The 23,735-nt window shown below is 39.2% G+C and overlaps 2 protein-coding genes across 6 annotated transcripts in view; both read right to left on the reverse strand.

Annotated features, from left to right (window-relative positions):
- Window positions 1-4,087, reverse strand: part of ZZZ3 (zinc finger ZZ-type containing 3) — a 55,754-nt gene extending 51,667 nt beyond the window's left edge. For 2 of the 3 annotated variants that reach the window (XM_030279511.4, XM_030279508.4), the window contains exon 1: window positions 3,949-4,087. The gene's annotated coding sequence lies outside the window, so the exon portion shown is untranslated. Of the gene's footprint in view, window positions 1-3,523; window positions 3,638-3,948 lie in introns of those variants that run through there. The other variant, XM_030279509.4, reaches the window with a different exon arrangement.
- Window positions 4,088-14,235: 10,148 nt separating this feature from the next.
- USP33 (ubiquitin specific peptidase 33) overlaps window positions 14,236-23,735 on the reverse strand; it is a 37,271-nt gene continuing 27,771 nt past the window's right edge. For 2 of the 3 annotated variants that reach the window (XM_002189614.7, XM_004176880.6), the window contains exons 19-24: window positions 23,048-23,217; window positions 21,584-21,665; window positions 20,154-20,262; window positions 18,450-18,552; window positions 17,675-17,743; window positions 14,236-15,426 (exon numbers count right to left, since the gene is read on the reverse strand). In XM_002189614.7, the coding sequence (XP_002189650.4) occupies window positions 15,269-15,426; window positions 17,675-17,743; window positions 18,450-18,552; window positions 20,154-20,262; window positions 21,584-21,665; window positions 23,048-23,217 (691 nt within the window). In that variant the 3' untranslated portion in view covers window positions 14,236-15,268. The remainder of the gene's footprint in view (window positions 15,427-17,674; window positions 17,744-18,449; window positions 18,553-20,153; window positions 20,263-21,583; window positions 21,666-23,047; window positions 23,218-23,735) is intronic. The other variant, XM_012575237.5, reaches the window with a different exon arrangement.

The following is a 23,735-nucleotide window of genomic DNA, read 5'->3' on the forward strand; positions in this document are numbered from 1 at the left end:
CATCAGAGGGAATGATCCCAGTACACTTCCAAAGGGCAGAGCATTGGACTCACTGAGCCTTATGTATTTCTATGTTTAACTGAATTAATTATAAGCAACAAACACTGAAGTAACTTTAAAGAACAGTTACTGTAAGTTAAGCTACTAAACTTTTGAATGGAAGATACAACCAATTACCTGTATAAGGGAAAGCCATTAAATCCAAACAGTTAACAAATACTCAAATTTTGAAACAAACCATATAAATTATTAACATACTACCTACAAACTCTAAATTATGATTACAAAGCTGCACTCCAGAAAGGAATCTTTTAAAATATCATTTTGTTTGAAACACAAGTGCCCAATAAGAACACACCATTTAATGTTCAGCTCTGCGCTTTTGAAGTGTCTTTTAAAAAGTTACTCAAGCAGAAGGAAGGTTTTCAGAAAACAAAACTACCAGGATGGTTCTACAACCATAGCAGTTTTTCAACCACAAACCATATTTACAGTGTTCTTAAAACTGGAACAATATACCCTTAAGTGTTAAGAGTAAAGTTTACCAGGAGCAAATTCTTATCAGCAGCAACTTGACTTACAGCAAAGAACACTTAATTTGGAAACCAAGAAAAAAAAAAAAAAACAAACCCTCACTACAGAAGTGAGAAAGTTTCTCAGTTTCTGCAACTTCGCTCACGCCTCCAGAAGTAGCAGAATTTTTCTTCTTCAAGGTTTTTAAGGACAAGGTCTACAAATATCTGTCTGGAATAATCCAATTAGTTTTAAACCAACCTGAGAGAAAGGGAACAATAGGTCCTACAGTACTGCATTTCTAGAACTGTGAGCGCAATCTATATACGGATGCAAGTGTCAAATACTTTATGAAAAATTCCCTCTTGCAAATTTGGTTCCTTATGACCAGAGAGACCTGTATCATCAGTTCCCACACAATGCAAAGACTTTGGGAAAACTAAAGCAAAGCAAATAGATTAGTCCTAGAGATCTTAAAGAGGGGCTTGGAAATGTGAAAGGTAATTTAAAAGAAGAAAAAAAAACCAAAACAAAATAAGAAAAGAAGCACAACTGGAAGCAAGGCAGACTGCAAAGACTTTCGTTTCAGCTTCCCCAGCACTTTTGGAAACATTAAGAAACATTATTTCTTATTTCCCTCATGGTAAAAGAGCAGAGTATAATTGTTTCCACCTTTTATCAACCACACAACTATTATTGATCAGGAGTCAATATAAGTACCTAAAACTATCTGCAAGAACCAGACACAGACAGATGGCCCAAAAAACCCCAACCAACCCAGCAACCAAAAAAAACCCACAAGAACTTCAAATCTCCTCAAAATACTGTGAGTGTAAAGCCTTCATTCTGTATGAGGCTAAGGACAGCATATCTCACTATGCAATCTCACTACACAAGTATGTTAGAAACACTGATAAACATCAGAGCAGTCACATGCTGTTCAGCTGTAGAACAAAAGCCCTTATTAGGACACATTCCCAAATTCTGTGAAATAAAGATCTAGTTATTTTTGCACGTTAAATCCATAATAACACTGAGCCAAAGAATCCTATTTGCTATTTCTCTTTTTCCAGAAATGTTAAAAATAATGAGACAAGATATGATTGTGCTCCATCACTAAATACCTCAATAAGCTATTTAATACAGCCTCTCACTTAGCAATTAGAGTATGCAAGGCAAAGGAAAAATCATTTCACTTAACAGTGGTACAACTGAGAATTGCAACAACTACCTATGATAGACTAAACAACCAGAAACATAAATTATCAGCAGTATTTCAATGTAAGGTCATTCACTGCTGCTCCTTACTGACACACATGGTTGCACTGCATAACACTCCTTCACAAAAAGCTTCAGACTCAAGCCCGTAAATTCAAGGCATAGAATTTTTTCATGGAATAAACATGACAGGGCTGGAAAAAGCCTGAAACCAAAGTTGTTTAGGTTCCTTATGACCGGCTAGAAGTCACACTGACTTAACTGCTAAGCCCTTCTAAGGTAATGGGAAGTTTCTTCAGCTGAGTGAATTTTCACCTGATAGGTTTTTTTTTAATATTTTCCCCCCATACACTATAAAGAGATGCATTTTTCTTCCCTGATGTTTAACACATACTATGCTTTTTCCCCCTTACACTTTTTTCCACTTCTGATTAAGCAAATATTACTACTATTAATGCAAAAGACAGTACAGTAAGATTAAAAGATGCTTGAAAACAAAACATAACAGTACCTTGTCAGCTTCTTTTCTCAGAAGTTACACCTGCTTAAGTAAAGAATCACATTTTCCTAATCCCAAACCTACCAATCCCTACTAGATGAGCAGCCCTTGGAGCAGCTAGGATTGGAAGCTAGTATCTAACCACAGGTTAGAAATACATCCGAAAAGCATGTTCTTAAGAGGTTGCACAAGTCAGTATTTAATGTAAAATACAGGGTAGACGCAGAGCTTCACTTAAAGCCTCAGTAAACAATCACTATGTAGTGATTAGTACAGTATAATGATAGTATCAATGAAAAACATGGAAATACATGTACAACCATGGAAGAGCTATTAGGTTTTTTTTTAATAATAACTGGAAGCATATTTACAAAATAAAATTTGGAGGATCAAAGCCTCAAAACCACATTATTTTAAAAAAATTTAGTCTCTGTAACGTGCTAGCCTAGAACCAGATTAGCAAAATACTCCAAGACTACAAAACCTGACAACGTTACTGGATAAAAACAAGGACAGAATACAAAACACCATAAGGAAGAAGAAGAACCATATGCTCTCCCTTAAAAGAGAGCAGGATTAGGAGACAAAGGGAATATTGCGGAGCTGGGACACTTCGATACGACGGGAATAATTTTTCTAAATACAAGAGAAGACAGAACTGTATGTTACAAGTTTGTGCTGTAACGGGACATAGAGCCTCCATCGAGAGCAGACTCGAGATGTTACAGAGCTCTCTTCTGGACCCTTTACCATCAGCACCCTGTCCCTGCGGGGCAGGCACCGCTCGGGCTGCGCAGCAGAACCCGGGCCAGGCACAGGGGAGAGCAGCGGCACAGCCGGGCCAGGGGTGCAGGGCAGGCCGAGCCAGCGGGACCCGCCGGGGCCCGCGGCCGCAGGAAGGGCCCGGGAGCCGCGGGTGTGAACAGGGGCCGGCAGCCACGAGCGGCGCACGGCCGGGGCAGCACCGGGAGCCCGGGAACAGCCGGAGCGGGGGCGGCACAGCGAGGGCGGCCCCGGGGCTCTGCGGGCACCCGCGGCTGGCGGGGCGGAGCGGCGCGGGGGCAGCGGCGTGACGGGGAGAGCCCGAGGCGGGGGAGGGAAGGGGGGGCGGCCGCGGGGCAGGCGCGGGGTGATGTGAGGTGAGGCGGGGCAGGGCCGGGGCGGGGGGAGGAGGCGGCGACGGCGCGGGGCCGGCGGCGCTCCCCGGGGCGCGCGCCCCTCCCGCTCCCGAGCGCCCGCGCCCCGGCGGGAGGGGCGGCGGGCCCGGTCCCGCCCCCGGCCCGGTACCATTACCCAGCGCCGCCGCCGTCCCGCACCCGGCCCGCTCCCGCGGGAGCCGCGCGACCTCGCGAGACTTCCCGCCTGCCTTCCCCGCCCGCCCCCGCCTCCCGGCCCCGCGCGCGCGCGGTGAAGCAACATGGCGCCCGCGGCGCCGCGCACGTGCCCCGGGGGCCGCCGCGCCGGGCGCGCGCACACGTAAAGCCGGGGGGGGGGGGGGGGGAGGCGGGGCCGCCGCGCACGCGCGGAAGGCGCCACCGCGGGCCAGCTGATTCGAACGGGGCGCGCGAGCCGCCGCCTCCTCCCCGCACGCGCTGGTCACGTGGGGGCTTCCCCCGCTCGCTCCCTCCTCCTCCTTCCCCCTCCCCGCGCGGGTCCCGAACTCGCCGCCGCCCGGGCCCCCCCCCGCCCCTTCCCCCGGGGCCGGGCCGGGCCCTCACCTGGCGCCCGCTCCTCGGGAGCCCGGGCCGCGCAGCCCCGCTCGCTCCCTCCGTGCCGCCCGCACCAGGCGGCGGCTCCGCACAGCGCCTGCTCCCCTCAGCGCGGCGGCGGCTCCTTCCGCTTCCTTCCCCTCCCCCCCGCGCTGCGGCGGGACCCGCTCCCTGCAGCTCCCCCTGCCGGCGGAGCGCGGCGGCGGCGCGGGCCGGGAGCGCAGCGCGGCCGGCAGGTGTCCGTCCGTCTGTCCGTCCGTCCGTCCGTCTGCCTGCCTGCCGGGCCGCCCGGAGGGACGGGGACAGCACGGGAGCGCTCCAGGGCTGCTGTGCCGGGAGGGACGCGGAGCGCGGCTCGGGGGCAGCGCTCTGCCGGCTGGAGGTGATCCTGCCCCCGCCGCCAGCTTCGTGCCCCCAAAGCGCGGCTGTTCGGTTCGCAAGCTGTGCCGCAAGAACAGGCTCCCTGGGTTACTCCAGCCCTCTGGATTATGACTAAATATTTATTAATCCATGCAGTTGCAAATTTCTTACTGTGGTGCTGCTTGGGTCTCAGCTCACCGGGGTGTGCGATCACCAGGAGTTACTACTACCTACCGCCCACAGCCCGCTCTAATACATCATTTACCTGTACTCCTACAGAGACAACAAAACTACTGTCTCTGAGTATTCTTGAACTTCTCATTGCTTTTATCCTGAAACACCACAGTTAAAATGCATTTGGAAGAGTTTTGTGTAGGCAAGAAACACAAAGACTAGCATTATCTGTTAAATGTTAATGAAATTTAAAAAAAACCTTTCTCTTAATAATAGTTAACATTTCTAGATTGCTGGAAAATCCTTAGGTAAAACAGTTGTCTGTAACAGAGTCAAGTATGGAAGAATATTTTCAGTTGCTTTTAAAAATAGCTAGTGACTGTATTCAAGTGATAAATACTTTCATAAAGAAAGTGCATTTAATAAAATCCTGATTACCCAAATTGCAAGTCTAGTCATATAAACATTCCTTCTGCAGAGTCTGCAGAAAAACCTCACCAGCTTTTCCACCCTCCCAAGCAGTTCTCACTTTTCCTACATCTTGCTGACTTGGAAGTCTTCTGTGATCAAATTCAAACCAACAGAAATCCCACAAGACAGAGGGAAATTTCCTCTCGATTCTGTGCCGCTGCTCTCCTGCAGCCCTGTTGTGTGTGCCCGAGCAGGAGCGGTGTTCTCATTACTGCAGGAGCACCTGTGTGCACTAAAGCGCCATGCCTTGCAATCCATTTAGAAATATGCTCACTTAGCTGAACAGCTGCAATGGCTGAGCATATTATTGCATTGCAGACAAGCGTTCGTGCTTTCATCACAGGAGAACTGAGGGTTCTGCTCAGCTGCTTCTGAGCAAAATCGATTGGGTGTTTTGATGGTGGGGTTTTTTTCAGATTCCCATGGCACTGCAAAGACGCAGTTGAGCAACAGACCTGACCGAATCTAGGGGCTGCTGACGCGGGAGGCAGCACTTCCCCCATCCCTGCCCCACAAGTCTTTCCTACTGCCCACTCTGCTGCTCATCTACCAGCTGGATTTCCCAAACCACCAAGAACCTGTTCCTGTTTCTAGTGTGTTCGTTCTCATCTAGAAATTGAACTGCACTGGCTCACCATGGGGCTGATGAGAGCCAGCATGTGAGATGGGGGAGGGAGTGCTGCCAGTAGAGGCGAGGAACAAGGCAATCCTCCTTTGGCAGCAGTAACTTCTTGGCAATAGGATTAAACCAGTCCGACTATACTGTAACCACACCCTACACCAGGATTTGCCTTAAATTCACACTTAAGTATTAGGTTCTGCCATCTTGCCTAAGAAGCAGTGATGGAAGGTTTAACAAAGACCTGTTAGCGATGTGATATTTGAGGTCATGGTTCCTGCTAACTAAAGGGATACTCCTGAGGCTCTTGCCCCACCTCTGCATGCTCCCTGATTTTCCCTGGATTTAATCCAGCCATTGTGTACCTACTGTGTAGTTTGGCTCTGATAACCTTCCAGAGGAAAATTAACAATATGCAAAGAGAAAGCAGCCCATGTTTAGTAACGCCTGAGATCAGGTTCACTAACACCTCCACCCAAGAGAATTTACATTAAAACCTGGAGAAACTTGCTTTGTTTGAAGCTGCCTGAAGCTTTACATCTACTCTGATGTCCTCACAGTTCAAAAATTTTTCACTCGTGCTATCCTACAGCCCTCACCTACAGTATCCTACAGCAGCTTTGAAATAATTCCTAAATGTAAAGGAATATACTCTGTGCCTTGCAGCACCATACTGCTTTCTCCAACACATTTTCACTTCCAGCTGGTGTCCCTTGTTCCTCATATACTCTACCCAAACTATGTCACATCTCTAGTTCTTGTGGCTGCAGCTTTCTCTGTGCTACAGCATCTATCTTTTACCAGTAAGTGGTAGCTGTATTTATTATGGGCAGCCTTACACATTACTCATTTATAAGGCAGTAACAAATTCTCAGGCTTTATCAATGTTGGTAGTGGAAAAAAAAAATCCCAAACCCTAAACCCCAACAAATCCTCCCCCTATCCTGATCAGGGGATAATGGTGTTAATGACAACTTTTCATCAAGTTACAATGGGACAAGCTAAAAATTAGTAGATAGGACGCCTCCCAAAGCAGCATTTTCTACAAGAACAGAAGCTCCATGTTTGTGGGATGCCTCAGCTCATGTTTGTGTATGGAGAACTGCCAAAATTACAAGTTCCAGCATTGATGAAGCTGTGACACAGCTCCTGCTTTCAGCAGCAATATCATTGTTCCCACCCATCTCAATCCACGAAATTCCTTAATTACTCCTCCTATTATTAGAGCAAATATGTGATTTTTTTTTTTCCTGACAAAAGATTAGTGAAACTCACTCGTTTGAACTCAACACAATTGAGAAGCTAAGCCTAATGACATCTAGGTTAGTTCTGACAGCTGCTCTGCTCTCTTTCCACCATGCCCTCCAAAGAGCATTAATGAGCTATTACTGGTTCCTGCCCCAGCTCTGGTTAAACGGGGTTTATATCCTTGGCTACAGCTCTGGATCTACACTGGCTCTTCAAGAGGGCATGCAGGACAAGGGAGATTATGGCTGAATTCAGCTCGAGAGGCTTATTTCATCTGACTCATGCCCTGGACACTGAGAATTTTCCTAAAGCCAGATTAGGTTCTGTTAGGTCAACTTTCGTGGCCCAAACCTAATAAAGCATCCTGGATTGGATGAGAGCTGGCTCAGCACAACAGTTAAGATGCCCCTACGTTAATTACTTTACCACCTCAATAATTTTGTCTGTAGGTACTTTATGGGTGGCACTTTGGGGAAAGAGAAGAAAAAATATTTGCATTTTTGTAGATACAGAAGATACAGTTACAGAAGGATAGGTTTTTTTGAGACAAAAGGAAACAAAAAAATTAAGTGTTAAAACAATTTTCTGCTTGAATACATTACACATCCTTATATAATTACATCATGTATTAAGTCCTCTGTTTTCCTCAGTCCTGCCTGCTCTATCCCCTGGAGACCTCCACATTCTGATTTTTTCTCCCATTAAAGCTACCATATATAAAGAATAAATATGAGAAAGGCTAGATTGCCCTCAGTGAAATGTTTCCACTGTTTTTACCTGAAGCAAAATCCTTTAGAGAAACAATTCTGTTTTGTGTCTAACCTTTAAGAACTATTCTGCCTGAAGACATACTCTCCTGATGCATTTAGGTGCAGAATGCCTGGGTTTTATGCCTTTTTTTTTGTTGGGTTTTTTTTTGGGGTTTTTTTGTTTTGTTTTGGTTTGGTTTGGGTTTTTTTTGGGTAGGAACAAGGTTGGGGGAAATAAAATTTCAGCTCTTCATTAAAGAGAACCATCTCCAGTCACTGATAAAAGGTAAGTACATTAGATAATTCAGGAGTCTTACATCCCACACAGATTATTGCAGATTTGACTTTTGTTACTGAAATTAGTCATATTCTATGTTGAAAAAGCAATTTACCAATCACAAAAGTTAAATGAATTTTGGAAGTTATTATTCACATTTTCTGTCTATATATTTGAAGTAGGGACAATCTAATTCAAATTGGTCTAAGAAGCTGCAGTGAAATAATCTGATATTTGTTTTTAATAACTGAATTAATTAGACTGTATTGAGTACCATGCATAAATACTCCTCACGTACTATGTATTCCCATTTAAATGGCTTTTTCTAATTTCAGTAGAGGCTTCAATGTCAGGTTGATATGAAATGATAGCTCGATTGTAGTGCATTATTAAAAAAAACATTCCAGATTGGAACCCATTAAACTTAAAAGCTGCACAGCAAAAGAAAGATTTTGTTTTTCAGAATGTATTATTCTTCTTAGCTTTTACTACTCGAGAGTGGGTTTTTATATTTCAAAATGGAAATATTGCTACCTATTTCAACCAACTGTATTTTTAAAAATTTGCTCTATTGCAATTTCTTCGAGCATGTTATTATTGTAGTGTATGAAATTTGACTCAGGCTTCAAGAAAACAACAATCCAGAGACTTCCAGGTTCTGTGACATTTTACCTATATGAATTAGGGAAGTTTTGACTAAACAGGATGAGAGGGTGAGCTGGACCCAAATGGGCACAGTGGTTTGCCTAAGACTACTAAAAGGCTGAAGCCCACATGGCCTGTATTTACCTTTCTGGAGCATCCCCATCAACACAGACTTTGAATGAGTCACCTTTGTCAGGGAGTTTTAGTCCTTATAGATGTTATCATCTCCTGTCCAAACAACCCCTTTTATCTTTCCTCTCTCCTTCCAAACATCCCTTTGTTACATGTTTGGAGCACTCTCAGGTATTAGCGGCTCTGCATTAATGTTTTGAATTACGCATAACCCACATGAAGGTGCATCAGGTCACAGAATATGCCTGTTACTGTTTTGACTACCTTAATATTCCTTCAGGTCCGACAACACACAAAAGGACTCTATTGCTACTCAAAACTAAACAGTATGTAGAATGTTCAATGTCAAAAAACATAAATTAGCAGTTTTCAAGTAAGACAGAAGTGTCTACATAAAAGAAATAAATAAACCTGGCACGCTTCTGCCTTTAGGCACATTTTCTCCAAACAGAAAAGCTTTTCAGTGACAAGCTTGTGAATTGGGCCCTCTCATACAGGAAGAGAAGGATTTAAATAAAATTTCAAACCAATTGCCATTACATAGGAGTGAACACCAGCACCACTGACAGTTTAAGAAGGGATTCCTGTTCAGGGCTCAAATCCAGAATGATAGTAGACCTTTTCAGATTTAACTTAAAAGCAGAGCAGAAGCGCTTAGACTGCCTCTATTACCTGAACCTTTTCCAACACCTACAGAAAAAGCTTAGGAAGACCAGTCTCTGCACTTGAGTGTGCAAAGGTAATGCCACATATGAAGTTCAGATTCCTACTGATCAAGTTCAAAAGACAGATTATCTCCACTACCCTGCTTGGTTGGACAGCAAATTAATTATACTACAAGCAAACGAGGTAAAAGAGAGCATATTTCCCTTCCTAAAAATTATTCAGAAGACAGGGCACTCAGAGTTCATAGCTAATACATGTTTTATTTCTTGCTTCTACAGTTAAATTGTAAACCTTGGTACTACATGAAACATTTAATTGAAAATACTGTCTAAGTGAATTAATAGCCGCCAGTTCATTAGCACTTTGGCATGCATGAGTGCATTTCTTTTGTTATAACTGAAAATCTCAGAGTAACCTTACTTCTGGTGCTAAAGAGACACTGTGTGCAGTGGTGGAAACAAACATGCATTCACAGTGTGAGCAAGTGCTGCATGTTCATTTGGGTTTGGCATTTTAACAGACACCCAGGGGAGGTGGGGGGAAAAAAAAAAGCAGTGTATCCCCATGGTAACCAGGACATCTTGTTTTATAATGTTTAACATGTTTAGCATGTTTAACATTAAACACAGCAGACAGAAAAACATTAGTCACCTAGAAAAATACTCATTTCTGAGCAAAACTATTCATGAACAATGAACATGAAAAGCTCTTGGCAGTGTCCTGGGAGACATGAAATAAAAATTGCTATTTTTCATTTTTGGCAGCTGACAGTTTATTCTAAGCTTTTTTCCTACGCCTATGAATCAAATGCCTCCTCTCTTCTGCCCTCTTTATTCTTCTCAACAAAGTACTTTTAGGTTTACTTTCTCATGTGCTAAGTTATCCAAAACCAGATCTTACTAGATTTTTTTATGTATAATAAATAGTTTGTGAGTTCCAAGTGAGGAAGGAGGAACATATCTGGAAATGAAATCTTCTCAACTTTATTTGTATTATGAAAATATTTTGTGAATGATGACTGCTTTACTTTTGTACCTCCTATGCTCCCAATGACTAGGAAGAAAACGGTTTTAAGATTCACTAGAATTACTTAAAGGCATATCAAAACTGCATAACAAACCAGTGTATTCCTATTGTACCAGCTTTACATTTTTACTAATGGTTCATTTTATACTTGTATATAAATCAGCAAGTCAAGCGTCAGCTGTATTTTTACATGTCCATTCAACAATCAGAACTTGAAGTTTTAGCTAATCAACTCAATCTTGAACAAGTCAGAATGAATTTAAAACATCCTATTTCAGTGATCAAGTTCTTACTGCATTTTTTTAAAGCCCACACATACACCCACATGCAACCTATGTGGAAACTTGCCATCGAGTGACTTTGCATGTTGTACCACTATCAGTCCAGGTGCAGAAAACCTACTGGACACTTCAGTGATGCGTTTCTCACAAATGGACCTTCTATTTCTAGCTCCATGTCTGAGCTGACACACAGAAGAGAGAAAAGTTTTGAGATAGAATAAATAATCCCAGCTTTCTGTGAAAACCAAGACTCTGCTATTGTAAGCAGATGCGTAACATTAGATGCATAAACATATTTTATCATACTATGTGGCAGTGTTCACTGGTTTCTATGGAGAAGCAGACTTGTCACCTTGTTGAATGGCTTAAAGCTAGCCTGAAGCTTAACCTAATACAAGCCATATGTTTTAAACAGATATATGTTATATATATATACAAAATAGAATATACTCAAGGAAACAAGTTACACTTTCCATTGTTAGTGAGAATAGCACTTCTAAAATTTTACTGAACAAGACTATTTTCTACTCCCCTAAGATTTTGAAGGCTAATATAAACCAAGTTTGTAACTGGATTAATTTCTGTGAATTAACACTAAAAGTGATTTGTCTTTCTCCGTGACACTTCAGAAACCCTGAAGTCTTATTTTGCTTCCTGCTATTAACTGTCAGCTCTGGATGGCTTAAGTATAGAGGGAAGCCAGAAAAGCCATCTGTTAGGAAGAATGAGAAAGCCTAGTTGTTTTACTCATTTCCTGGGCAAAATGAAGACTGAAAGGTTTTCAGTGAGAAAACTGCTTAGACTGCACTAAGCCAGATGTATATAGGGAATTCAAAAGGAATAAATGAAATAGAATTTTCTTAGTTCAGTATAAAATAGTCGTACAGCAAATATGAAGAAAGCACTTGGTCCCTTTTAAGCAGATAATATATAAGTTTTTCAGTAAAATTTACAAATCCCAGACTTGGTTTTCTAAATTAATTTATATTATGAGTAATGGGATACTAAAAAAAGAGTCAAATGTCAGCAGTATCATTACAAATAAATGCTTTCTGCTTTTAGGGAAAGTAGGATATATAGTGCTGGAAAAACCCAGTCACTATATAATTTCTGAAGGTTAATTCTTAAATAATACATTAGCATAGCAGATCAAATTACATTAGATTTCACAAGAAAAAATCAGGACCATTGAACTTTTGCTTCACAAATGAAAACTTCTTCATTCACATTATAATATAGCCAAACACATTTCTAACACTTTATGCTTTTTGACCTTATCTTGAAACAGATCATTACTGATGGGAAGGCTCATACCCACTACAGCAATAAAGTGATGTCAACCTAAAAACATTTATCAAATGTAGCTACTTGAAGTCACTATTCCAGCATAAATCCCAAAATAATTATTTTAGTGACTCTAGTCATAGTTCAATTAAGATACTGGAGAAGTAGATAATGTGCATTTTTATATACACATATAAAAAACATGTATGTATACAAATATGTAAGTATAACATATTAATAGACATAAGTATGTATGTATCCCTATACACAGGACCACCTTGGATGATACCTGCAGAAACACCTTTCTAGACTCCTCAGTTTAAATTATTCAGTAAGCAGACTACTTAGCTCTCACCTTTGCAACCCATTACAAAACTGCCTTATTTTACTACTGAGTAATTCAATAGCTCTTCTGCTGTTTTTTTCCCTCCAATTATACTGTTCAGCTACAGTATCTGAAGCAGTCTCCTCAATGTTAGGTGTTCAGAGGAACAACTAGTTATATTGCTTGCAAAAAACCTTCAGAAATTTAGAGAAATCAAGCTTTGAGCTGCTAAATCCCTGACACCCACCATACAGTCTTCCACAGAAGAAAGGATTCAAGTTACCAGACTGAACTGCAGGCTTTTAACAGTTCATATCTAGATCTCCAGGCCTACAACAAGGAGCCCACAGGATTTTTCCCTTCTTGAAGTGACAGTTTCTCTGGCACAGAAACACATTGCTGTGTTTCCTCAACTGGAAACAAATGAACAAAGAATCCACATAGTCTTATGAAAGGCTTATGGAAAAAAAAAAAAAATTTCCACAGGCCCTTCCTGAGATGCATTCTTTCTTTGCTATGAATCATGACAGCTTTTCCTAGTAAAGTCCTCTCCTTTACCTATTCCCTGAATTGTTGTCTTCCCTCCAGCATACACAAGCCATCCATCTGGAGTTCTCCCACACTACCTTCCTTTAAAAGACTATTTCCATTTCTGTGACATAATATCCCTTGTAGAGCTCTTAAAGGGCTAAAAGCAAGACAGTCATCCCTTTGGAACTGTCTTAAAACACATCTATTTATCTCTGCTAACTCAGGGGTTTGAGTTTTCCTGAGCATTACAGAGTTCCAGGGTGAAGATGCCTTTTTCCACAGTGACAAAGGCATTTCACAAAATTTGCTGGTGTAAAGTGTCTCCTTACTGATCTGTATGCATCACAGATTATGTTTGACTATGGATTCCCAGACACCCGGTAAAAAAGACTGACTAGAAGACTTCTAGATTTCTGAAATAAACTTCCTAAACCCAGCACACATCCCCCACTGCTAAAGCTGAGGCAAATATCTTTGCTTATCTCAGAAGAAAATTGTTCAGTATTATCCAGCAATTATTTACACATTGGAAGTCTTGCATTTTCAGCATTATTATAAGGGAGAAAACTACTTCTTTTTCAACACTGAGTCTTGTTCTTTTCCCTAAAATAATCTCATCTTGTATTTATCATCATATAGCATTCAAAATTGGGAACAGTACAGATGAGATCTCACAGCAAGCACAGCACCAAGTAGAGCAGAATAATCACCTCCTGTGCCTCACATCTGATGCTTTTGTTACTCTTACCCATAAGAGGTTTTGTTTTGGTATCACTGGGTTTTAAGTCCTAGTCTGATCTGCTGTAATACTCAGAATACTCAGCACAGAACTGCCTCCTTGCCTGACAAGCTGATGCCCCTAACACTCAATCCATTTTTCCCCTACAAATTTTACAGGGCCAGTCTGTTCTATCATCCAGACTATTAGTGAAAACATTGAAAAAAAATCCTCTATTCATTGTTCTTTATCCTCAGTATGTTAAAGGACCTTAAATCAAAGAAAAAGAAAACTTTAGCAAAAAAAAAAAAAACAACCCAACAAAAAAAAGACTTTGAATAGACTAGAAATCAGTAGCTCACAGGCCAACATCAGCAAGTTACTAATGATTGTACATAAACAAATTAACTTTACCTTAATCATGAATACAGGTCAGGGGTAATGTGGCATTAGCTTCAAGTTGCTCTATCTACTAACATAAAATCCCATTTACAAATACTTATGGTTAGAGGGCATCTTCTCTAGTGCTGTCATTGATGGCTTTTTAACTAGAATAGCACGAAGTCCTACAAACCAATATGTTTTTAAACTACATATAAAATTATTCAGAGGAATGTAATGTCAGCATTTTCTTACTTTGGAACTAGAACTGTCAACAGCATTGTCTAAACTTAAAATGGTCAAAAATATAATTGTATGGGTGTGAGTACCATAGCATTACTTCAAAAGGTTTTGAATTTATATAATAAATTAAAAACATCTAGGAAAGCTCCCCCCGCCTATTCCACAGTTAATTTTAGGTTTTTTATTGATCCAGTCTTAAATAATGCTGCTTATTTGGTAACAATATCAGGCAAAAACATGAGCAAGTGTCATTCTGCATTCCATTATGAATCATTCAATAAAGTTTTGCAATATATACATTTTATCCAGCTTCTGACATTAAAGGTCATCATGCCAATGAAAATTTTTAACAATACAATAAAATCCTTCAAATATAAATGCTTAAGAATGTAATTCAAGAGACAGACAATTTAATTTTCTGAAATTTATATCACTCATGTCCATAATAATTTTACATTTCACACTTCATGCTCTCAAATGTTACCCTAGAGAAGACTAAATCTTTTTGCCACATATACTATTAAAGACACTAGCCAGGTTTATAGAGTTACAGAAGACTATAATAAGATGTAAAATTTAGTAGTAATAAGTTATGACATTTGCTGACTAAACCATTATTCAGTCTACCCTAATGTTTGACCGCTCAAATACAATAAGTATTTGGATGTTATATACTACCCATTTCATAAACTTACAGTGCAAAGTAAGAGACAATTTTTTTTCCTGAGCATTTAGGAAATGAAAATCCTTTTTCTTTATCTTTAATTACAGTCCATTTAAAATATACTCCTCACATACCTAGGCTTGTCAAGACTGTACAATTAAGACAGGCAAAAGTTTGTAAGTATCAGAAGCCCAATCAGGAATCAGAAGGGTTACTGAACATCTCTAAAATTTGTCCCTGTTTTTCAAGTTTAAGGATATAACAGGATTTTGACTTTTAGCAAAAAATTCAGAAATTACATTTTTCCCATAGACCAAACATTCCAAAATGTACAAACCACATGCCTTCCAAAACAGAAAAACAGCCGCTATTTAAACAAACTGCAATACATATTTCAACTTACTATTCTGTAGTTAATGTAATGCCCAGTGAGCTGTGCCTCCAACAGACATAAGAAAATAAAACTTTTAGGAATGTGTTTTGGGCATGTTGTAAGGAAGCTGGATTCCTTACAAGTTCATCTTTTTCTCAATAGCTACAGACCATGAGTTTCTAATTCAATCTTCTCTTCTGTTTGCAATATATCAGGCTCTACTGGAGGAACAGGTGGTCTGAGTATAATCTCTGGACCTCCACCATATATTGACTGCAGAAAATTCCATGTTTCTTCTGATATTTGTCCAGAATCTGCACCTGAAAAAATATTAAGATTTAAGGACTATTTAGAATAATTCTTTCATGATTTAATTTCAAAACAGATGCAAAAAGGAAAAAACCCTCCAGATTAAAATTCAAAACTGTAAAAATTCAGATCCAAACTTAATACCATAGCCTTCATTTTTACTTTATCTTGCATCAGCTGCCAAGCCCAATTACCTATTTTGCGTCCATACTTCTTGGTTCTTACAACTACCTGCTCTAAATTATGCAATACTTGCAGAAAACAAAAAAAAATCTCTGATAAACATCTTACCTAATATCTACCAAGGAAGCTGACAGCCAGTAACTCTTGGTACTCAGGAAACAATGATTCATATTATTATAAGGACGTGCAGTCACATCAATTACATAGTAAAGATCAAGGACTCAAGATTCTTGTTTCATCAGAGAAATTAATATTAATAGTAAAGAATATGAGAAGTACAGTGAAATTCCTAGAGACAAAGGACTATTATTAGGATGGTAACAGCTCCAGCAATGCTCCTGTAGCACTGATGGGTCAGCTTGACTTCATTCACTGATTGAAGTCTTTGCTTATGATTCCATTGCTCTGGTGAGAGGTCTGTCTCCTGTCTCAAGTCAGCATCCAACAAGCATTTCTGATTGTCCACAACATTTTACAGCGGCAAAGACAAGATGCATCAGCACATCTCCCCTCTAGTTTTCAATACAAGGATCTGTCTGATACGGAGTGATTTCCTCACATTAACCCACACAGAGAGATCATACTTCTGTTCTAGCAGAATAAGCCCTCTCTTTTTTTAGCAAATCAAAACCGTGCCTGACAGCAAGTTTCCCCTGATAGCCTTACTAGACATTATTAATTTGTCTTGTTAAGCCGTGTTTCAGCATCCTCATACTTTAAAAAAAGGAAGTCAGCACCACAGACTTCTCCCCCTGCCTCCTGTACTTCTCTGTCCTTGTCACCTGCTGCAGTGGTGCCTACTATTGTACATCTGTTAAGATTTTCTAAAGTGGAAGCATATAAAGAGCTGCACATTTGTTTAGCTCTGCTAACTCAACTATGCAAAGCTTCCTTTGGGAAGTCATCATGCAGACCCCATGCCAGTACTAATGATGTTATGCCTCACTTTTACTCTTTTACGTTTATGCTCTCAAGAAACAAGTCCATCTCTGCAGGTACAGGAGTAGATCTTCACTCACTCATCCAGATTGCAGCCAGTAAGGTTAAATTGAAAGGCACAGTGAACTCAGGCACTGGATCACAGAAATGTGTAGTACCGGACCCTATTTAGGGGCATTCCCACCTCTTACAACTTATGAGAAAAATTTTCCACATCCTATTCATCTTTATTTCTACCCAAGTTCTAATTTGTACCAATGTAGCTGAAAGTAAATCAACAACTGGCTAATTTGCTATCAACTACTGCTTCTAAAGTGATTTGTACTTGAATTCTATCATCAGCACTTAAATCATTAAAACATACAATAAAACTCACGAGTGGCAAAACTCATTGTTTTTAAAATAAACTCTTGGTATTCTACAATTGGTGAGGTTTATGGTAGATTTATTGGTACCTCCAGTGTATGCTGAGGCATTATGCAAAATTGGGAAAAAAATCCAGTTAAATAAACCTTAATCTTATTGATGCAGAGTTTTCTTCTAGGCTGAGCTGCAATGAATTTAAATCTTCCTAGAAAGTCTAAAGACTTCCTAATGCAGGTTATATAAGAATGTCTTCCTCTGTACCAATGAATTCCAAATAAATGGTATCTAGCATTTAACTCTGAAGAATAATAAAGAAATCTGTATCTTTGCACAAACTTCTTGAACATGCAATTTACAGTATTAAATGACTTGCAGAAAAATGAGCAACAGATTTTATGTACAGTGGTTTTCTCTCTATGAGATGTTCTTCTATTCAAATTAGGTTTCAAGATTCAAATAATTACATACAGATATAGAACAGTCTCCCAGTTTCGTTAAGAAAACCCCCATCAAACCAAGTGATACAAAGCCAAAGCACACTTTCACCATTTTCAAGTTACTCTGCACCTCCTACACTCTCAACTGCACTTGGATTAGTCTATTACATATAGTAACTCTTTAAGAATAAAATGATTACCCAAAAATGGGCACAACACAGATTAATTAGAAACTGCCATTCATTTTATAGTAACAATAAATAAATTTTTAAAAATCATAGATTTTCCAAACTTCCAGCAAATGCATAAAGCTGCAGCTACATTGGACACCTACCTTGTTTTAGCACAGTATTGCCACATTTTGTTACTGCAATCTTAGCATTATCAATGGGGCCAGGAGGATCTAGTGCAACAGAAAAAATATTAAAATTGGGAGAGCTGAAAACAAACAGCAGGTTGGAGGTTCTATTTCCAAAGGAAAGGAAAAACAGATCATTTGTTTACTGCTTGTTCTTGTACTGCTTAACAGTACATTCTAAGTTGTTAAAAGCTAATCACATTTTAATTAAGAGCAACATTTCCAGAGCATTCCTGATTACAGTAAAGTCTTCAAGCAACATAAAACACAAATTAATCCTAATTCTTACCCTTACCAAAGCTGTCCTAGAGCAGACTTTGACAAGATCATAGAACATTTCATCAGTTTCCATTTTAAAACTTTAGAGGCATCTGAAGTCAGCTAAACTGGTATTAGTACAGTTGTTACTTACTGAGTTTAGATTTGACAAGGTCACCTTTCCTCCAGAAGCTGCAGCATCATCTATCAGTTTCCACAAAAAGATCCATCCCCCCTTGTACTTAAATCCAATTTTCCTGCTGCCACTAACAGCAAACATCCTGCAAGCAAGCAACATTCTTTCCAACACTATCCCATTATCCCATTGCTGTAAACTATTCTACTATGTTCTATAACCTGTAAAACCTGTGTCATATATGTTTAAGAGCTTTCACTCTCTTTGCCATCTGTCCTTCCTACAGTTTTCTAGCAAAGCAGAAACAAAACAATACAACAGAAGATTACCTGTATTTTGAAATGGGGCACAACTTACCACTGTCTTTACCCTTTACAAAGCCTTCCCATTCCCTGAACCAGTGCATGCTGATGCAGTAAAATGTTGATGGAGATTCTTCTTCTTGGAATGCTCTATTAAGCTGCAAGGAAAAAAAATCAGTGGTTTTTATGTCCTTTCATTTCTTTAAACTACTGAATTCTTTGAACCACTGTACGAACACCATAACATTACATTGTAACAGAACATTTTAAAGAACTATTGACCATAAAAACAGTAAACACCTGGTGAATACCCAAGATGAGCTTCTGATGCAGTGGTAGCCTTCGTTTTAAAAGCTGATTTACTGTTTAGTTGAGAAATTACTTTTATTTCCTGAAAACATCAACAAGTTCTTCTTAAGCACAAGTGCTTACAAACACTAATAGATAATTACTGTGAAGGCTGAACTTTCAAGTAGCAAAAAAAGCAGAGATCTTATTTTTGTAAAATAAAGTAGTGTTTTGAAATTTTTTTCCATAATTCTATGGAAAGTTCTCTGTGTGAGGAACTGTATCTTCATCTGTGTTTGTTCTTCCTCAAGTATTTTGAGCAGATGGCAGTACAATTCCAAGCAAGGCACGGTGAACTAATACATTGGGACTTTTCATGACTTAGGGATCTTTTTACAACATTATGAAGAAACAAGCAAAAAGTCACTTAAACCTTTAAACCATTATCTTTTTAGCTCTGTAATAACACATCTACACTTGCCCTTTGAAGTCATAAATGTAAAGCATCAACACAACTTCTTAAGGTTTCATATAGACTAAGTGTTGCAATCATTCCCTAAAGCCATCTTTATAGAGAACAATAGAATTTTCTGTGTACTAACCAGTATTAATACTTGCACAACATATAATCACTGCTTTTAGTGGGAAGATACTGACTGCTAAAGCAAATGGGGTTGACTCAATGTCATTAATAATAATTACTAACCCATGGTAATCCAGAGCAATGAAAATTCCTAACAAATAAAAAAAAACATGGAAAAGCTGACAATCCCTGATGTGTGATTAAAGGATAAACAGAACTGAAAAAATAGAGTCAGTTCTAATTTTCTTCCTTTCATGAGTTGAGATAGCAGAAATGGAACTCCAGTGTCTCTCCACTTATTTTCACTGAAAACTTCAAAACACATTTTTGGTTTAAGAACATCAAAATCATTACCACTAGTTATTTTACCATTCAGCTTCAAGCACATAATCCTCTAACCCAGGGAAAATAGGTCTTTGATATTAATTTTATAGATCCATTTCAATACTAACATATTTACTTCAGATTGAATTACTTATATTTGTTTATGTTTCTAATGCATTTTTAAAAGTTAGAACTAATTATTATCATTACATTTTTCTTGGCACAATATTATTGCACTTAAACTTTATCAGACTGCACAGAACAGACCACCGGCAGTGTATAAAGAACAATGTTCATGTGGCTGTTTCCATACTATAAAAAAGCAATTTAAGAGACTCATTAAAAATTTTCTCTAAGTACATTTTCATGTAAGCAGATATCTGGGATTTCACAAGAATATTACTGCTGCCAATAGGAAAGATGGGGTGGTATATAGTATAGAGATATTTAATAAAGTCCATTTGTTACAGGAATCCCTTGTGCAATTCTAGTAATCCCTTGGGTCTAGTCATGAATGTCAGGTGTTGATCAGCAGCAGAATGTATAAATGTTTAGTTTTCTTACCCGTATAAACATTTCCAATTCATTTTTCCTTCTTTTTTCAATTCTTTCAGACTCTATTTGGCATGTGTGACAAACATACAGATGGTTAACAGCTGGTCCTCCTCCGTACCTGCAATAAAAGTAAAAAATCCCAAGCAATCAGCCTTGCAGAAAATATCATGTAAAAAGATCATGCACCTGTAGGCGTGGCAAATGTCAGTATGAACAGAAGGCTGACACATGCCAATCACAGTGATCCCAAAAAGCCATAGTTTATTTTCCCAATAATATTCTGTTCTTCACCCTAATACCATCTTGCAATTTTTGACTGCCTCATGCCAGTACAAACCATCTCAAACTCAGCTGCATCAGACTTCAGAAGGAGTTATTATGGTTAGAACATGTCGGTGAGCAAGTACTGCTCTATATAGACCAGGAGTGATTTTAGCAAAGGCCTTTAAGATAAACAACCTATGGAAATTCCAGCCAGTTCTGTCTTAAACATGTTCCTCCATCACACCGCAGACTCTTCATCAGCTTTGCTGCCTTCCTTAAATGAAGGCATTTAAGGGAGGCAGCAAACTTATTTATTTTTTTGTTCTTAATAGGTTGTTCTTGACCCTTCCCTCAGGTTTTCCCTGTGTGAAATTATATCCGTGGAAGTCTGCAGGGGCACTGTTCCTGAGAAAGCCATTTTTGCATACAGAAAATGGAAAAAGGAAGAAAAATTCAGTACATATAAGAAATGGGAAATAAACTGCAAATACCATTGTTTTTATTTACTTGTGTGCACCAAAACTTTAAAACATCAATAAAAAAACTCCCCAAACCCTTAGATGTATTCTTTAGGTGGCAGGAAATTAACAGCTAAAAATGTTTAATGTAAGTGCAATAGAGAGTGTTGAAAGCCATCAGCAAAGCTCTTCTGCAGCTTTTTGTTACTTTAGAATAAAGCACAGCTTGTGAGAATTCCTCCTTTGCAAGCAAGCACTCAAACCTGACTGACATTAAAGCGTGGGGCAGTAACACAGAACACTCAGATATAAGTTATTTTGAAGCAGTACTGGCAGCTGAGGCTATGGATTCAAAGCCAACATAAAAGAAAAGCTGTCTCCAGCCAACAAGAGAACAGGAAGCTGATACAGAGAGCTCATTCAAAAAACCTCTGCAAAGTGTACTTTTGCTGACCTACTTTGTGTTATTTCATACATACCATACATGTTTATTGCTTTAATATTGAAGTACTACCCCAGTAACACACTATTCTATGCAGTGTTTTACTTTGCACAAGGAAATTATAAAAATTGGCTGTTTGCAGCCCCTTCACTCAGCTGCGTGCCCAGAGCTGAGCTGTGTCTTTTTCCCGAGCCACTAATTCTGAAGTCTGATGTTGGTGCTTGGCTCTCAAATTGTATCACTGGATTTTTTTCCAATTACAATTTAAAACTTACCTGCTATACAGATTGTCCCAGATATTTTGAGGTAGCATTACAACAAGATCCTCTATGAAGTTAGCTTTGTGTGGAGGAACACCTGCAGAAGGAAGAAAAATTAGAAAAAAAAAAACCCAAACAATGAAAAAACACTTCTGGATTTAAATGAGGGGAGGAGACTATGTTAGCAGTCCATAAATAAATAAAAAATAGAACCTTCCAATGAATTCAGAGAAATTACATGAAATAAGTTTTACCTAGGCATAATCTCTCACTGTATTTAGCGACACCACTGATTTTAGTCTTTTATGGGGCTGAAAAGCTTATAAAAAGCAGAAGAAAACTAACTATATGAATGGCTAAAATTAAAGGTCTAGAATCCATTTTACATAATGGGTTCAAAAAGCTTCTTAAGGTATACAGTTAAAATGTCAGGATGATTAAATATCTTGATTATGCATGTAAACACTAACAAACTCTCTATTCAAAATTTATTATTTGCTGCAGACCTTTTGGAATTACTTCAAACAGCATGAATACTTGAGAGCAGAGAAATTTTGAGGAAGGCAGAAATGGAGGTGCTCTCAGAATTAGCAGTGTTGAGTTGAGCGCATGGTAAACAACAGCGGACTATGCAGGAATTCTTGGGAGCAGAGAAAATCAAGTACTTGGGCACTTGTACATCAGGAGTCATCTGCTGCAGTGCTGCAGAGGGAAAGCCAGTGGGGTCACAGGTACTCTGCAGATGGCTGAGTAGGGACACAATCATCCTGTGTTAAAATTTTGCTTCAGCAACAGGGGCAGCACCTCCATCTTCCAATCTATTGTTACTTGTATTTTTTATATAAAATAGGTACTACATAGTAATGATTTCTTGGAATGTTAGCACTCAGATATGGGTATTTCCCCACATGTGTTTTGCTTACTACAATGCTTTTTTTTTTTTTTTTTTTTTTAACAACATATTGCACAAGGTAAAATTTTTATGCTCCTATACAAAATACACAGAATTACTACTTGATTTTCACACTGCTATGCACTGGATACTCTGCATCAGATAAATTTCTTCCAAAGCAGCTTTCAAACCTTCTCACTGCTTATAGCTCCAAGTTGAGAAAATAATTTCAATTTACAGATTAAAGTATTATGGACGATGATACAGTTATAGTATTTTTAAAAATGTGAATATACATTGTTTAAGAAGCAAGCAGATAAGAAGAACTGTTCCTTTTTAAGAATCAAGACATTTTATAAACAAAATCAAATGCACAGAGAAAAAAAAATAGGGTAACTTCACACAGTATAACTCCGATTAGTCAACGACTAAAATAAGAAAGAATTTACACAGAAGTTGTAATTTACCAAAGAAATTATAATATGAACTTAGTATAGTCAAATTCCTTTAATTAAAACAAGTATAGACCACTGTTATAGCTAGAAGTTGACAAATTATTCTTAAATTATTCACAGTTACAGTCTCACCTCCATGCATACAGAGAAAGTCATTATTTGAAATTGGTCCTGGCTCTGCAAAAGTCTTGAATTTATTTAACCACTGCCTGGAAACATAGAACTGCAGAAGACTTGGTTCCATCATATTCAGTAGCCCTGATATCCTTCGTCTCTCTCTCTGTGCTTCTTCACTGCTCTTTCTATTACAGAAACAGAAATCATTAAACAAATACAGATCCTTGTGTACAGTGCAGATAACATACTTTGTGAAAAGAAACTGCCTGTAAGTAAATTACCTGGGCCTTGTCTGCACTTCCCAGTTTACACAGCCTAAGAAAGCAAACAACTGGGCTGTAAGAGAGAAACCAACTGTGCTGCAGAGGTGGTGCAGCACCCAAGGGCTGAGCCCATCTGCTCAGTTCCTCTCTGCAGCATTTGAAATAAAGCTTTGCAAGCTGCACTCCTTGGCCAGATGTTCCTTCTTTACCTTCACAAGTAGTGTCACACAGTAAGCAGATCAGGTAAAGCCCCCACTTTTCTCCCTGTAAACTGGAAGTAACTCTGCTCTCCCATTTACTGATGGAATAGAATCCCTCTTCTCCAAGCCAGTAGTAGTCTTTGGTGGATATATTCTTTTTTAAAGCCATATTTTTTTCATGCTATTCTTTTCTTATTTATTTGAATATAATCCACAATCAGATTTAGTGTTCTATCTTGG

The sequence above is a fragment of the Taeniopygia guttata genome, chromosome 8, assembly GCF_048771995.1.
Source record: "Taeniopygia guttata chromosome 8, bTaeGut7.mat, whole genome shotgun sequence".
NCBI lineage: Eukaryota > Metazoa > Chordata > Aves > Passeriformes > Estrildidae > Taeniopygia > Taeniopygia guttata.